Source organism: Rhinopithecus roxellana, chromosome 3 (genome assembly GCF_007565055.1).
Source record: "Rhinopithecus roxellana isolate Shanxi Qingling chromosome 3, ASM756505v1, whole genome shotgun sequence".
Lineage (NCBI taxonomy): Eukaryota > Metazoa > Chordata > Mammalia > Primates > Cercopithecidae > Rhinopithecus > Rhinopithecus roxellana.
Window position 1 is genome coordinate 183,651,214 of NC_044551.1, and position 13,609 is coordinate 183,664,822.

A 13,609-nucleotide genomic window follows, 5' to 3' on the forward strand; every position below is an offset into this window, starting at 1 on the left:
TCCATTATCATTTCAGCATTTTCATTCTCTTATGTTTATATTTCATAAATTTCAAAGTGCTACCAGTAATACCAGAAACCTGGTGTTTAATTCATTTTTATATTATAAATAATTTTTCTTTTTTCTTTTTAATATTTTTATTTAAGATTAGAGATAGAGAAAACGTACTGCCTCCTCATGTATCCATAGGGAATGTGAATTTTTCCTGTACTTTACAGTCTCACTGCAGCCTCTTTTTATTATTATTATTATTATTATTATTATTATTATTATTATTTATTATACTTTAAGTTCTAGGGTACATGTGCATAACGTGCAGGTTTGTTACATATGTATACTTGTGCCATGTTAATTTTTCTAAATCATAGTTTAGGATCATACTATTAATATTTTTTAGTATCTTTCTAGTGGTCTAGATTTCTACTAGCAGTTGGTACTTTTAGGTGCTTCTAATGTAAAAATGCATTAAAGCAGAGCAATGAAAAGTCCTTTCAAAACATGAAAAGAAAGTCAAGTATTCCATTTTATTATTGAATAATGTTAGCTTTATTATTGTAGTAGAATACAGTATGACATAAAATTAAGAGCTTTTGCTAAACTCCGTAAAGCAACACATGCATCTGCCATAAACAACCTTTGATTCATGTTAGGTTTTATTGCCACTTCACTGCACTAAAGTGCAATAAACATTCAGTGTCATCTTTTAAAAAAATTTCCTGGGAGTAAACAGGAACTGTCCCCCATAAGAGTGTATCTTTATTTTCAAGGAAGACTTAACTAGTACTACATGGTTTAGCAAAGCACTGTAGAAAAGCTACATAGAATAATTTGTTTTTGATAAACTTTGCAATCATTTATACAGTAGAATACTATCCACATATACTAACAAACTGAGAAATGATAGAAATGCAGTCATTGCATAGCAGGAAGCAGACTAATAAGAAATATTCACATCTAAGGAGCAAAATACAGACCAAAAGTTAGCCATGAGAAGTCTGGAAAGTAAAATGCTCTCAATAAACACATTAGGATAACGCCGAAAAATAACAAGATAAACAGCAACACAGAAGTTAGAGCCATAATTTATTTTATTTTCTATACACAATATCTACACATGATATTGGTGGATGAAATGTCTTTGATTCAGCCTTCATTGGCCTAGCTTGTGAAATTTAGGCAGGACCAAATCAAACAATGAAGCACATGTAAAAAGAAAAGTGTGTTTAGGAAAACACGGTGTGTTTTCCTGTATCATTGGATAGCAGCTTTTTGAGAAAATCATTGCTCAAAACTTGGGTTTGGATCCCAACTGTCTTACTTGGCAATAATGCTAACAGGTTTATGCTGTAGTATTCTAAGTGTGTTTAGACCGTGACTTGTGGATTCTGAACACTAAATTTAAATATCTTTTAAACTCTATCAGACAAAAGGAGACTTCAAAAATACCTTCTGCATAAATATGTATCTCTAAAACATCTGGGCAGTAATGAAACAGGCTAGAATTTTTATAAGGAAGTATTAATGGACCTCTTTTATTTAAAGCCCTTACATAGTATACCTACAAATATATTGCTACAGTATAAATGAAATGTAATAATATTACTCAATAAAAGCTATTTTCTGTACATTATTTTATGTATTTTATATTTAATGCTACATATGGTACAACACTTATTGAAATAGTTGGTGTTAGCAAATATAGCATAATATACAGTTCATTTTCTAGTTCCAACTAATGCTTCCCATTTTCTTTCTATATTACAATAGCCTAAAATAGGGAAATGTATGGCATGACTTGAACAGATAGCAACTGATCACTGTATACTAGACAACAGTTTGGAAATTATAAGTTTTGTCTATGTAAGTGGACTTCATACCCATATGTTTTAAGTTCCATGTGGTTCCTACTTGCTGTTCTGTTCTTAAATGCAGGTTCTAAAAGTATTTCCACAGCATTTAACAACATTCTAACAGCTAAGAGCAGTGATTCTTACACAATATTTTAAGAACACAATTTTAAAAAAGTAAAAAATGTACAATCTCATGCTGTATATTTACATATATCTTTTATATATTCTATTTTTTGTTTGCTAGTCATAAATTTCAATCTAAAGCTTTTAATGTAGTTATATAAAAGAATACATTCAACAATTCCAGAGCCTGCAAAATATTTTTGCCCCTCTAAAAACATCTTCATAACAAGAATTAAGTGAGTATTGGGCTCATGTGCTATCTGAAAATAGGGTGAAAAAGGGAACATTTTAAAATTATTTTAGTTTAGTTTCTATTGAGTATACATGTCTGTTAAAATTATTCTTCCTTGAGTCTAGTGGTAAAAGCTCAGATGAAAGTGAAGAAACCTATTTAAAGCATTTATCTTCATTGGACTAAATGTGCTCTACAATGAGCAACCGCACCTTTGCCTATGAAAGTTACATGAATTTTAAAAGAGCATTTTATGACAAAATAATGCGTTAGGCATTTTTTTTTTTTTTTTTCAGAGAGAAATAATGGGGATCTTCAGCTTTGGAAACAAAATGTTAAAGCTATACATCAGTTTAAAAAGCAAAACAAAAACACAAGCACACCATAGTGTAATAAAGACATAGATTTTTTAAAGATTTTTCTTCATGAAACATTTACAATTTATCCTTTTAAACACCTTCACATAAAAATATTTTTGACATATACAGTATCTTTTTTTGAATATTTGGAAATATATATCTACAAATGACCTAGGGGTTATAGTTAAGTGTTAATTTTGTTTTTCTACTTTTTCTTGTATCTTTGAACCGTCTTGCCCCTCTTTTCTCTCTCATTCTGTCTCCTTCTGACATGACTTTACTCTTTCACTTGCTCTGTCAGAATCCTGTCTCCAAGCTGCATAGTCTGCTTTGCTCCAGACTGCCAGACAGGGGTCTCTTGTTCTTAAATGAATTATGAAAATAAGGAAACTTTCAAATTCTTTAAGACAGAGGCAATAAAGCAGATGGGAATCACTGCGTTGAGAACATAAATAAATTCCCAGTGCAGAGGACTGAACAACAGAATGTGAGTAAAAGATCTATTGATGTGGTGTGGGGGCTTTTAGCTGAGGCTCTCTGTTTAAATACGTAGCCCAGTAGACTAAGTTAAAGATTCCAAATAGCAGCGGGAAGGCTATTCTTGACAGTCGGTCAATTTTGCTGACACTGTTAAAGGTTTTCTTGGGTTCTGGTGGTTTTGTTTCGGGCTTGACCTCTTTGGGTTCTATGGTTGCACTTTTAGCAATGGTGGCTAAGCCTGGGTCACCCCTGGCCAGATTAGGGGTGTAGCTGGTTGCTGTTGGAGCATAAGTGTTGTTTTTCTTAATAAGAGGATCCTTTACTTTCTTTGGCTGTAGAAAGAAAGAGTAATGCATTTTGTTTAGTAAACAGTGAGAAGCAAAAGTATAAGTTGCTAAGCAAGGTGGCCCTAATTTTGCAACCTAAATCTGTGCCTTATTTAAGAATTTAAAAACATAATGTATGCCTGTCTTATTACAATAAATTAAAAATGCAGACAGTATTTAATAGCCTTTTGCCATCAAGAAGTGCAGCACCTTAGATTTTATTAAATATGGTCAATTTTACCACTACAGAAGATTTTCTTATCTAATGCATTTGTGTAGCTATGGGATAAACACAGTTAAACCAATTTATTTACTGTAGAACTTCTAAGCCCCTTTAATATGCTGTGACTAGGAAATACAGTATGTAGTACTATTCAAGAGGGCATCAACATAGAACTGAATTTTCAGGGAGTATCTTAAGAAACTAATATTCGGTAGAACCAAGTTTCAGAAAAGCTGCTGTCAAGTGACTCCTTCTAGATTATTTCTAAACATCTTAAAATCTGTTTGTCTCTGTCTTTGCTCTTCATCATAGTATCCCAAAGTTTACTTGCATTTTGACATGCTTGTTCTTCAAACCCTACAAATAGAGTTATCCTCCCAAGCTGTGACATAAAATCCATACTGTGTAATAGGTTCTAATTGAGGGAAGCAACAGTATTCTCAACTTGAACATTTTCTACCATGAGGCATTTCTTGGTAATTTCTGTGTGTTATGATCCCTAAAGCATATATCTATTTTGGAAAGAGAAAATGTGCCTACCCTTGACTTTGCAGAGAACTAGGGATGGTTCATGTGGCAAACTTAATTTAATTGAGTCATTATGGTTACACATTTATGACCAAATGATTGGGCTCAGAAAATAACCAAAAGAATATAACTTTCAAGTTACAAAATTATAATGCACTTGGTAAATAAAGGATTTGAGTAAGTTTATTTGCTCCTAATATTAGGTTTATCAAAACTGTTCTCAAATCAAGAGAAACCACAGGAAAGCATATTTGACTAGAAATGTTCGCCTTACTGTCTCTCCTTTATCTCCTCCACTTTATACATCTATTCACCTGAATGACCTCTCCCTTTAGCAATAACGAAATTATCATGGCACTTAATTGTTTATGACATAAGAAAAAAAGAATCCTTATTATTTTGCATACTCCCTCCAAGACCACAGACCCAAACATATCATTTCATAGGTTTAAAGAGACATAATAGTGATGTACTACAGTGACTATTAAAGCATTTACCTTTTCTGGAACCACACTTTTGCCATCCCATGCATAACCTCTCTTGGTGAAATAGTTTACTGTGGCAAACTCAATCAGAGCTGAGAACACAAAGGCATAGCACACTGCAATAAACCAATCCATAGCTGTTGCATAAGCCACCTTAGGGAGGGAGTTTCTGGCACTGATGCTTAGCGTTGTCATGGTGAGCACAGTTGTTACTCCTGTAAGGGGGGGGGGGGGGAACCATATGTGATGCCAGTTCATACTATGAAATTTCACCATGATAGGAAAGCCTACTTGAACAAAAGGAAATCAACAGTATCATCACAGAATTTGGTTTCTAGATCATCTTATTTTGGTTTGGAATTGATGAGTCTTAATTTAACTCCAGTGTAGTCTGTGATTCATGGAATGGCAGCACTGAGGAAGATATCTTGTAGGAATAAAATTCTCTGCTATCGAGGTGCTGTTAAGAAGATAGTAAGTTCCTTTAAATTAGGAATTTGAACATGGGTGTCCTGGGTAAGGCAAGAAATAATATTCCTCACTGAACCCAGTTCTTGATATAGAAATCACAGATCTTCACTGCCTGTGATCCATAAGCAACTTCTGGATACTCAGCTCTGTTTAATATTCTATGTACCCCAAATATATAAAACAGAAAGCCAATAACTTTTTGATAATTTATAGATAATTGAACAATTTGGGGATAATTGCCACATTATTGACTCATGGTTTTACACTACCTTTCCTGATTCAAAAATAACTACACTTTTAAAGAAATTCCTAAATCTGACATATATAGAGACATGTGTGTCTCATATACATACACATATACACACACTCACATATATATACACACATATATATAATATAGTTTATGTAACTTGCTAGAGAATACACAGCTAAGAAGTAGCAGTACCAACATTTGAACACAATTGTTCAAATGTTACAATCTTTTTTTCTTTCTGATAAGGCTGCCTTATCTTTCCTACTCTGCAAATCCACCCGTAGTGATTAAAATGTCCTCTATTCAAAGAAGTTTTCAAGTTAGCCCATTTTGGTTTACTTGCACAATTATATAAGTTAGTATGAGAAAGATGATACCCTCTAACGTTCACTTACCAAATACTGTCAACCTACTATATGTAATGCACTATACTCAGTACAAAAGTATAATGCTGTCAGGTTCCCTTTAAACCATTTGAAAATGTTTAAAAAACAGTTCACAGTTACCCATTCAGGGTGGATCAGGCCACATATTGTAGAAATAATTCTAACCTCTTCCAGTGACTAGTCTCAGCCCTACCACTTAGCTCTATGACCTCTGCTAAGTGATTTAACTTGTAGGAATCTCTGTCCCCATATCTGTAAAAGGGATGACTTGTCTTTCATTCTCTCCAGTGTCTATACCATTGTTGAAATTCTAGGAGAAGGACATTTTTGCTCACTCACTCAAAAGACTATCATGAGGATTAAATGCAATGACATGTAAATTCAGGCTCCTGAATTTACCTGTCAATATTAACTTTAGCAAATATTGGGGTAATTAAAATTCAGGGCAACCGAGTTTCAAATCCCTGTTCTGTAACTGCTGAATGACCTTGAGAAAATTGCCTTAAAATCCTGAGCTGCTGGGGTTTATCAAATTTTTTTCTTGTAAGTTGATTTAATAAGTTTAACTCGGAGGGCTACTATGAATATGAAGTAAGGCAATGCAATGAAGTGTTTAGCACTCAGCCTGATAATAAGGGCAAAACTAATGACTATTATAATTGACAACTTTAGTCTTTTTTGATAAATCTCTGCTACAATAAATTCAATTTTTTCAAATAAATTTCGTTTATGTAGTCAGCTGTCAGAAGTAATGTGGGAATGGGTATTTTTAAACCAAATGTGTCCATAAATTAAGAGCAGTTAAGAAGATTAACACAAAGATACAATTTGTGCCATAGGAAAATACAATTCCTGCTATAGGAAAAGAGAAAGAATATAGATTTGTTGAACAGTTTTAAGTTTCAAGTACCGAACCTGACAATGTATATATTTTATTTTAGTTGTCTCACTTTTAAAAAAACAGCATTACTTTACTTTCCTTGTACTTTGATTTAACAGACAACTGAAGCTCCATAAGAGGAAGTAAATTTGCCAATGCCATACAGCTGGTAGGTGGTGAGACTGAATCTCAAACTTGGATGTATTTGGCAGCAAAATTAAGTGACCACATTGCCTTCAAATGAGAGACAGCATGGAAAACCAAGAATATGGTCTTTTAAGGCGTAAGATAGACTGCAACCTTGTTTCATTCTGGATGTCTTTTAATAAATGGTTATACTAACAAGTACAACTTTTGCTTGGTTGGTTCTTTTTTTCTTTTTAAATCTACATGATCCTTCTAGGCATCTCACAGAGCTCAGAAAAAAAAATGTGCTCAGTTCAAACTAAAAAGCATAGAAACGTGTATAAAATAAATGTTAAAAGGTGAAAAGTCTAGAAAATTGTATTCGTGACTCTAGTGAACTTAAAATATTAGAAACAGGAAACTTGAAACACAAAAATACTTGTCACAACTAAGTTTACGAACATATAGTTATGTTCATCAAAGGCCATGAGTCTGTTGAGGTATAAGATTGCTGAAATTCTACTCAAAAGAGTAGAATTTGTTGGTGTGGGAAGGGGAATATCACCTTTTAAAATAACCTTTTTCAATATAGTGTTGTACTCAGACTACAAAACTAAAATAAAACAAAACATAAATATGTCCTGCGTTTATTTTTTTTAATTTCCTAGTGAGAAAAAGGCATACTCACACAGATATAAGCATCTTAACAAGACTTAGTCTTCAGCGACTTCATTGCTAGTTCATATTGACACGTGGTAATGGGAAAGAATGAGTATGCAATGAACTGTTCTTTTGTTCTGCAGCTGCAATTATTCTGAATATTAATTTAGCTATATGCTTAGGCTATTGTCAGAGCAATGACTTGGTGTTTGCCAATCTAGAAGCATATTGCCAAGTTCAGAAGAAAATACACGTTTCTGGTACTTGTAGCAGAGTCCTGTTTTTTTTTCTGAGATAACTGATTTTTCATACACTACATATTATTGAAAGATGATATCATAGGAATTTCTTCAGGTGAATAATCCTCAGTTTAGAGTATAAGCTTCTTAAGGCTTTTATCCTTTAGCACAGCTCTTAAAAACAGCAGGTGCCTAGTTGATATTTGTGGAATGAACCTTGATAATTGCACCTTTAACCAATAAATATGTAGTTGTGATTTCCAAATGAAGTTAACCACAACACTCCCATTTCAATTATTTTCATTGCAGCAGGATAGCTCAGAGGTGATGACACAGCATTGTTATTAGGCGAACACACTCCAGAGCTAAATGCTAGGGTCTTAGTCCTAGCTCCATCTAATAGCTCCTAACTATGGGCAGATTATTTAATCTGTTGTTTCTTAGATTTCACTTTTAAAACCGGAAATAATAACGGCAGATAGAATTTGTTTTATGGTTAAGTAACATAGGCTAATCGTATAGAATAGTGCCTAGTATAAAAGCATTTGATTTTATGATTATTCAATTTTAAGCTTCAGAATGCAATTTTTGTAAGGAGAGGGGTGGTTTGTCTGCAGTTCACTACTGCATTCTGTGTCTAGAAGATATTGTATTGGAATCTCTCATTTTTATCAGCCTGTAAAATACAGTTGAGATAGTATACTGGGATATAGGCAGGAAATACCTTTTCATATCAAATGCACACTCTAAAATAATACATAAGGAAATAAGCTTTCATATTAGTAAAAGAGTGTTTATCCTTTAAACAATATCCAATTATATTTCTTAACTTGAAGCATGTAGGTCGTTAAAAATATCATAATAGAAAAAATGAATGCATGTAACTCTACAGAAGTGCACACATCAGGTAAAGTGACATATTCCCATACTGATAAGATGGTCATTAATTAGCTCTCCCTACTTAAAGAAACCCTGCTTTTTATGAACGTAAATAAGTAGTTCTGCTGATATTTTCTAAGCCTCTCAAACAACTCAGTGATTCATGTTATATATTCTAAATACATTATTTAAATATTGAGTTTTTATTTATGTATTTTTAATATTATGCATTTTGTGCCTGATTCATTTCATTTTTATCTCAAAATATCAAATATCAAAGAGGTATAAAGCAGTAGCCACACAACCTGAATTGCAGGAGGGTCTTATTGTTTCTCTTTTTGCTTTACAGTTTCTCAGTTAAAAATCTTAGAATTGTTCATTAATACCATCTATTCATAAACACTAAAATAGCATGCTAGTTAAATTAAGGTTTTTTTAAAAAAACCACATACCATAATGAGAGTGGCAATTTCTTGAACCTTTCTGTTGTATGAACTTCATATTTGAATGTATAATTTTTTTTAAATTTCAGATTAAACAGATATGACATACCTTGTCCTCCATACCCTTCCTTGGGTATGTATCTTGATTGGCACTTACCAAAGACAGTTCTTGCTGGTACAGACTCTCTGTTGAGCCAGAAGGACACTTGTGAGAGAATCACTGTCATTATGCATGGCAGGTATGTTTGAATAACAAAGTAGCCAATCTTTCTCTTCAAGTGGAAATGAGTGGTCATAACAACATATTCTCCTGAGAAGTAAAACAGACAAGAAAGATGAGCAATTTGACCTTGGAAAAAAGTAATCTCTGAGATTTACTATAAGTACCAAACATCTGAGAGTTAGACACATCCTTTCTCCATGTGACATCCAGTTCTTGGAGAAAAAAGTTTTTATCCGGAAAATAAAAGAAACGTACTTAACACACAGGAAAATGACTTGAGGTGCCAGAGTCTTTAAAGATATTCTTACCTCTTAATTCAAATACATCACATATTGAAGGAACAAACTTGAGTTTATATTTAAGGACTGGCTTTCCAATCCTTAAACTGACGGAGAAGGCAAAATGCTAAACCCTGTGACATAGACCAATGGGTCAGAAACAGATCAGATCTCCGGTGTGTCCACTACAGAGCAGATCCACAATACCTACTGAAGAAGCTTTTGTGTGTATGTCAGGACAGTTTAATTTTAGCTCCAGCACTGCATTAAGTATCTCTTTGACATCAGATGAGTAATTTAGCATGGTCTGATCTACAAAATAAGGAGAGTGGGCTAGAACCTTTTGTTTCTTAGAATTTATTTTCCAGGATCACCTGGGAAACTTTTGAAGAATGCAGTTCTTCAAATCCCAACTAGATTTACAAACCGGTTTTGAATGGCCAGGAAAATCTGTATATTTATAACCAGCTTTTGAGTTTGTCCCAGTTCCTAGACTGATGTGGGAAACAGTGGTCTAGTTAGGTGCTCTCCAAGGTCCTAAATACTCCAAATTCTGACTTCAGTTAGAGGTATAAAGCAGTAGCCACACAACCCGAATTGCAGGAGGGTCTTATTGTTTCTCTTTTTGCTTTACACTTTCTCAGTTAAAAATCTTAGAATTGTTTAGCCTTATTCACTCAGAATATAGGGTTAATTATCTGTGGATGGATAGGAGAGAAACAGATGTGTTATGGCTAAGAAAGCCATAACTCTTTAGAACTCACCTTTCTCCTTCCTCTCTTCTCCAAACTTCTCCCTACTTGACCTAACATTTTTATCTCACCCTATGTGCCTCTGACCTCAGTCCCTATCATGTGACTACCACTGTTCAGAACCTGTTAATCTTTATAATTAAAGCCCTTTTCTCAGTCTTGGAGCTGGAGCTGGCTACACACCTTCTTCACAGTTTTAAGATTTCTATTTTCATTTTATATCTCATTTTTAATCTATTTTGCTCACTCATTGATTATTTCAATAAAAATTATTTATCAAATTCTTTATATCTGTTCGGCCACTCTTCTCATTTTTCTTCAAAGTAAGAGTAGGGATTCCTGAAGAAAATAAGGTATAATTCTGCCCTCAACTCTCTTCCTTACTTTCTCTTGTCTGTAACAAGGAGTTACCCCTGCTTCTAGTGTCATCTTTATCTAGACGTGCAGATGGCTACAAAATTTACATCTGTAAGTGACCACATCTTCAAAATAACTAACAGTTATTCTGTATTCCCAAAACTAGACTAGACAATATCTCATACCACAGATGCTGGTTTTTCACTGACACCACCAATTAGATTTGTCCAAAACTCTCATAGCTAACTTTTTCCGCAAAAGAATGACCAGCATGCAGCAATGCTGCTTCTTCACTGAGATTCTTTCTTAACTAGTGGCACTATCATTGGTCAGTTCACTCAAGCTACAAACCAGGAATTAATCACTGGATGTTAGACAGTGCTATGGAAAGAGAGAGGAAGGAGTCAGCTGATCATCACAATTTCAGTTTCACCTGGGCATCATCACTGCTTCTATCTTTTCTGACCTCATGGTCACTGTGCTTATTTCCCTTGTAGACTGCATCTTGTTTGCCTCCAGTCCTTCGTGTCTTCTTTGTTTCTTGTTGGCTCTAGTCACATCCTAACTCCAATTTTTCCTAAATTTTGATGTAGAGTGATCTTTCACATGTGCGATTCTGCCACTCTTTTTTTTAACTTAAAATATCTTAATGGAGTCCAACTAGCAACATTAGGCTTTCTCAACCTCAGCACTATTGACGATTTTGAACAGAAAATCATTTATTGAAGGTGGCTGTCCTATTCATTGTAGAATGTTTAGCAGCATTCCGGGATTCTACACACTAGAGGCCAGTAGCAAACAGTTGCCCCTCTCTTGTGTGACAGTATAAACTGACTCCAGTTCTACAAAGTAACAAGCAAACTTCCTAATCTGTGTTTAAGACTATGCATAGCATAGCTCTAATATGCATTGAATTCTCTTGTCTCTTCAAACACTTCAACATCTCAATATATTGGCCTACAAAACTCTACTTATCTTCTGCAGCTGAATATTTTGCTCGTCTATAGGCTGGTTCCAGCCCAAGTACCAAGTCCTCAGTGGAATAGAAATTATTGTCTTATAAAAGAAAATGTATTAGTTTTTGGAAGCAAATGAATTTGACTTCAAAACCCAGCTCTGCTATTTTCCTGCTGTGTAGCTTTTGGTAACTCACTTAAACTCTCTTATCCTTAGTTTTCTTGTTTACAAAATAGTCAGAAGCACAATATTGGGATAAAAAAGAATAAAGGTTCTAATTAAGATGATACCATGTAACCATGTTAAAATGTTTTTAAAAAAATTTTTTTAGTTTGTTTCTCCATTTTCTTCACATTTCTCCTCAATCAGAATTTGTAGAAGTGTTGGTAGAATAACATATCCTGCTTTCTCTAGCAGGAAGTTATCTATGTACTTATGCCTGATCTCATTATTAATTGTTATTGATAATAGCACCTGCCCTTTACTGCACACTTACTGTGTTCAACTTTACAACTCTTGTTTATATTTATAATATCTCATACTTTGCATTTTAGTTATTTAACTGCACATACCCCTCCCACCAAATTGAAAGCTAATTAAAGAGAATAATAGTTATTTGGTTATGTAGCATGACCAGCCATATCCTCAGCATTTAATACCTGCCTATAGTGAAAATGGATGCACTGAGGCTTACAGTCACTCAATCAAAACAAAATGCACAAGCATCTTTCTTTTAAAGGACAAATGGAATGTTACCAGATTAATTTCTTATTATTTTCTGTGTGTTCCTCTAGTGATACCTTTAAGGTCATTTGAAAAGAAAGAAGTGATCCAGATTTTAGAAAAATGTAGACAAACAATTTTCCCAAACACTACTGAAATATAGTCCTGTGTGGACATACCCATGCTACACTTCACCATCTCAGGGGCGTGCATTATTATTCCTAACAATTCATTCGATTGCAGCCTGCAAAATGTCACCAGCTCAAAGAAAAAAAATTCATCTTTATATAATGTCGGAAAAATGAGTGTGTGTATACATTCCATTATCTTTTGTTGTTCTCAACATGACATTTTTGCAAAGATCCTGAAAAGAATATAATTTTTTGAGATCTGAAGAGCCATTATTTGACATTATATTTGTTTTATAAACAACTTTTTCCCTAACAGATTACAGGATAAATAGAAGAAATTCCAATGTCTTGAAACCTTTTCCTAAATTAAATACAATTTTAAGAGTGTTGGCACAAAACTTTCAAATAAGGAAGAAAAGGGAAGCAATATCAGAATCACATTGTAATAGCTTTAAAATGAAAGAAAAACACAACAAAAACAAAAAACCCAGTCACCTAAATTGGATTGAAATAATATGTCTAGACATCAAGTGCTTATGCACAAAGCATGTCAAATTATTTTCCTCTAATTCAACAGTCTAGGAGAATTGTAATTCAAATATTCTTGCAGTTTATTTAACCCTGAAGGAAGCTTTTAAATTAGATGTGACAATATTTCTGATACATTGCAATACAAAATTAAGGAGAGTGGAAGAAAGGAAACTAATATAATTTTCCAAAACAGCATTAAAGGTTTGTTTAGACCTGGATTTCAATCTTTGCTTTCTCAAATATTAGTTACTTGAAGGTAAATACCTTATGTGGGTTCATTTGGCTTCCGTTTCCTGATTTGTCCAATTAATATAATAGTATTTAACTTAACTGTCTCCTAGGATGATGTGAAGATAAAATTACGTAATATGAGTGAAAGTACTTTTTAAAAATTTGATTTCTATGGAGATTTACAGCATGAAGATTAAAAACACAGACATGTATTCTCTCTCTAGCTCAGAGAATCAACCACTTGGTCATTCAACAAAATTGTATTGAACATTGATTCTTTGTGAAGCTGTCATTTTCCTTCCAAGTATTCTAAACTTGATATTATCTATGGATACTAACACTGCAAAATGATTTTTCTATCAAGAACGTTATTGAGAAAGTGGTAGTTACGTTTTTTAATTGCTTCAGAGATTCTAAATAGAGATAAGGGGACACTGATTATAGCTCTCGATCATTTAGCCTTGCTGGGGCCATGTCCTCATT

At 33.6% G+C, this 13,609-nt stretch overlaps 1 protein-coding gene across 3 annotated transcripts in view; it reads right to left on the minus strand.

The window, feature by feature from the left end:
* Window positions 1-522: 522 nt before the first annotated feature.
* GABRA1 (gamma-aminobutyric acid type A receptor alpha1 subunit) overlaps window positions 523-13,609 on the minus strand; it is a 56,026-nt gene continuing 42,939 nt past the window's right edge. For 2 of the 3 annotated variants that reach the window (XM_010388946.2, XM_010388955.2), the window contains 3 exons: window positions 9,101-9,253; window positions 4,619-4,821; window positions 523-3,376 (listed from right to left, as the gene is read on the minus strand). In XM_010388946.2, coding sequence (XP_010387248.1) covers window positions 3,065-3,376; window positions 4,619-4,821; window positions 9,101-9,253 — 668 coding nt within the window. In that variant the 3' untranslated portion in view covers window positions 523-3,064. The remainder of the gene's footprint in view (window positions 3,377-4,618; window positions 4,822-9,100; window positions 9,254-13,609) is intronic. The other variant, XM_010388939.2, reaches the window with a different exon arrangement.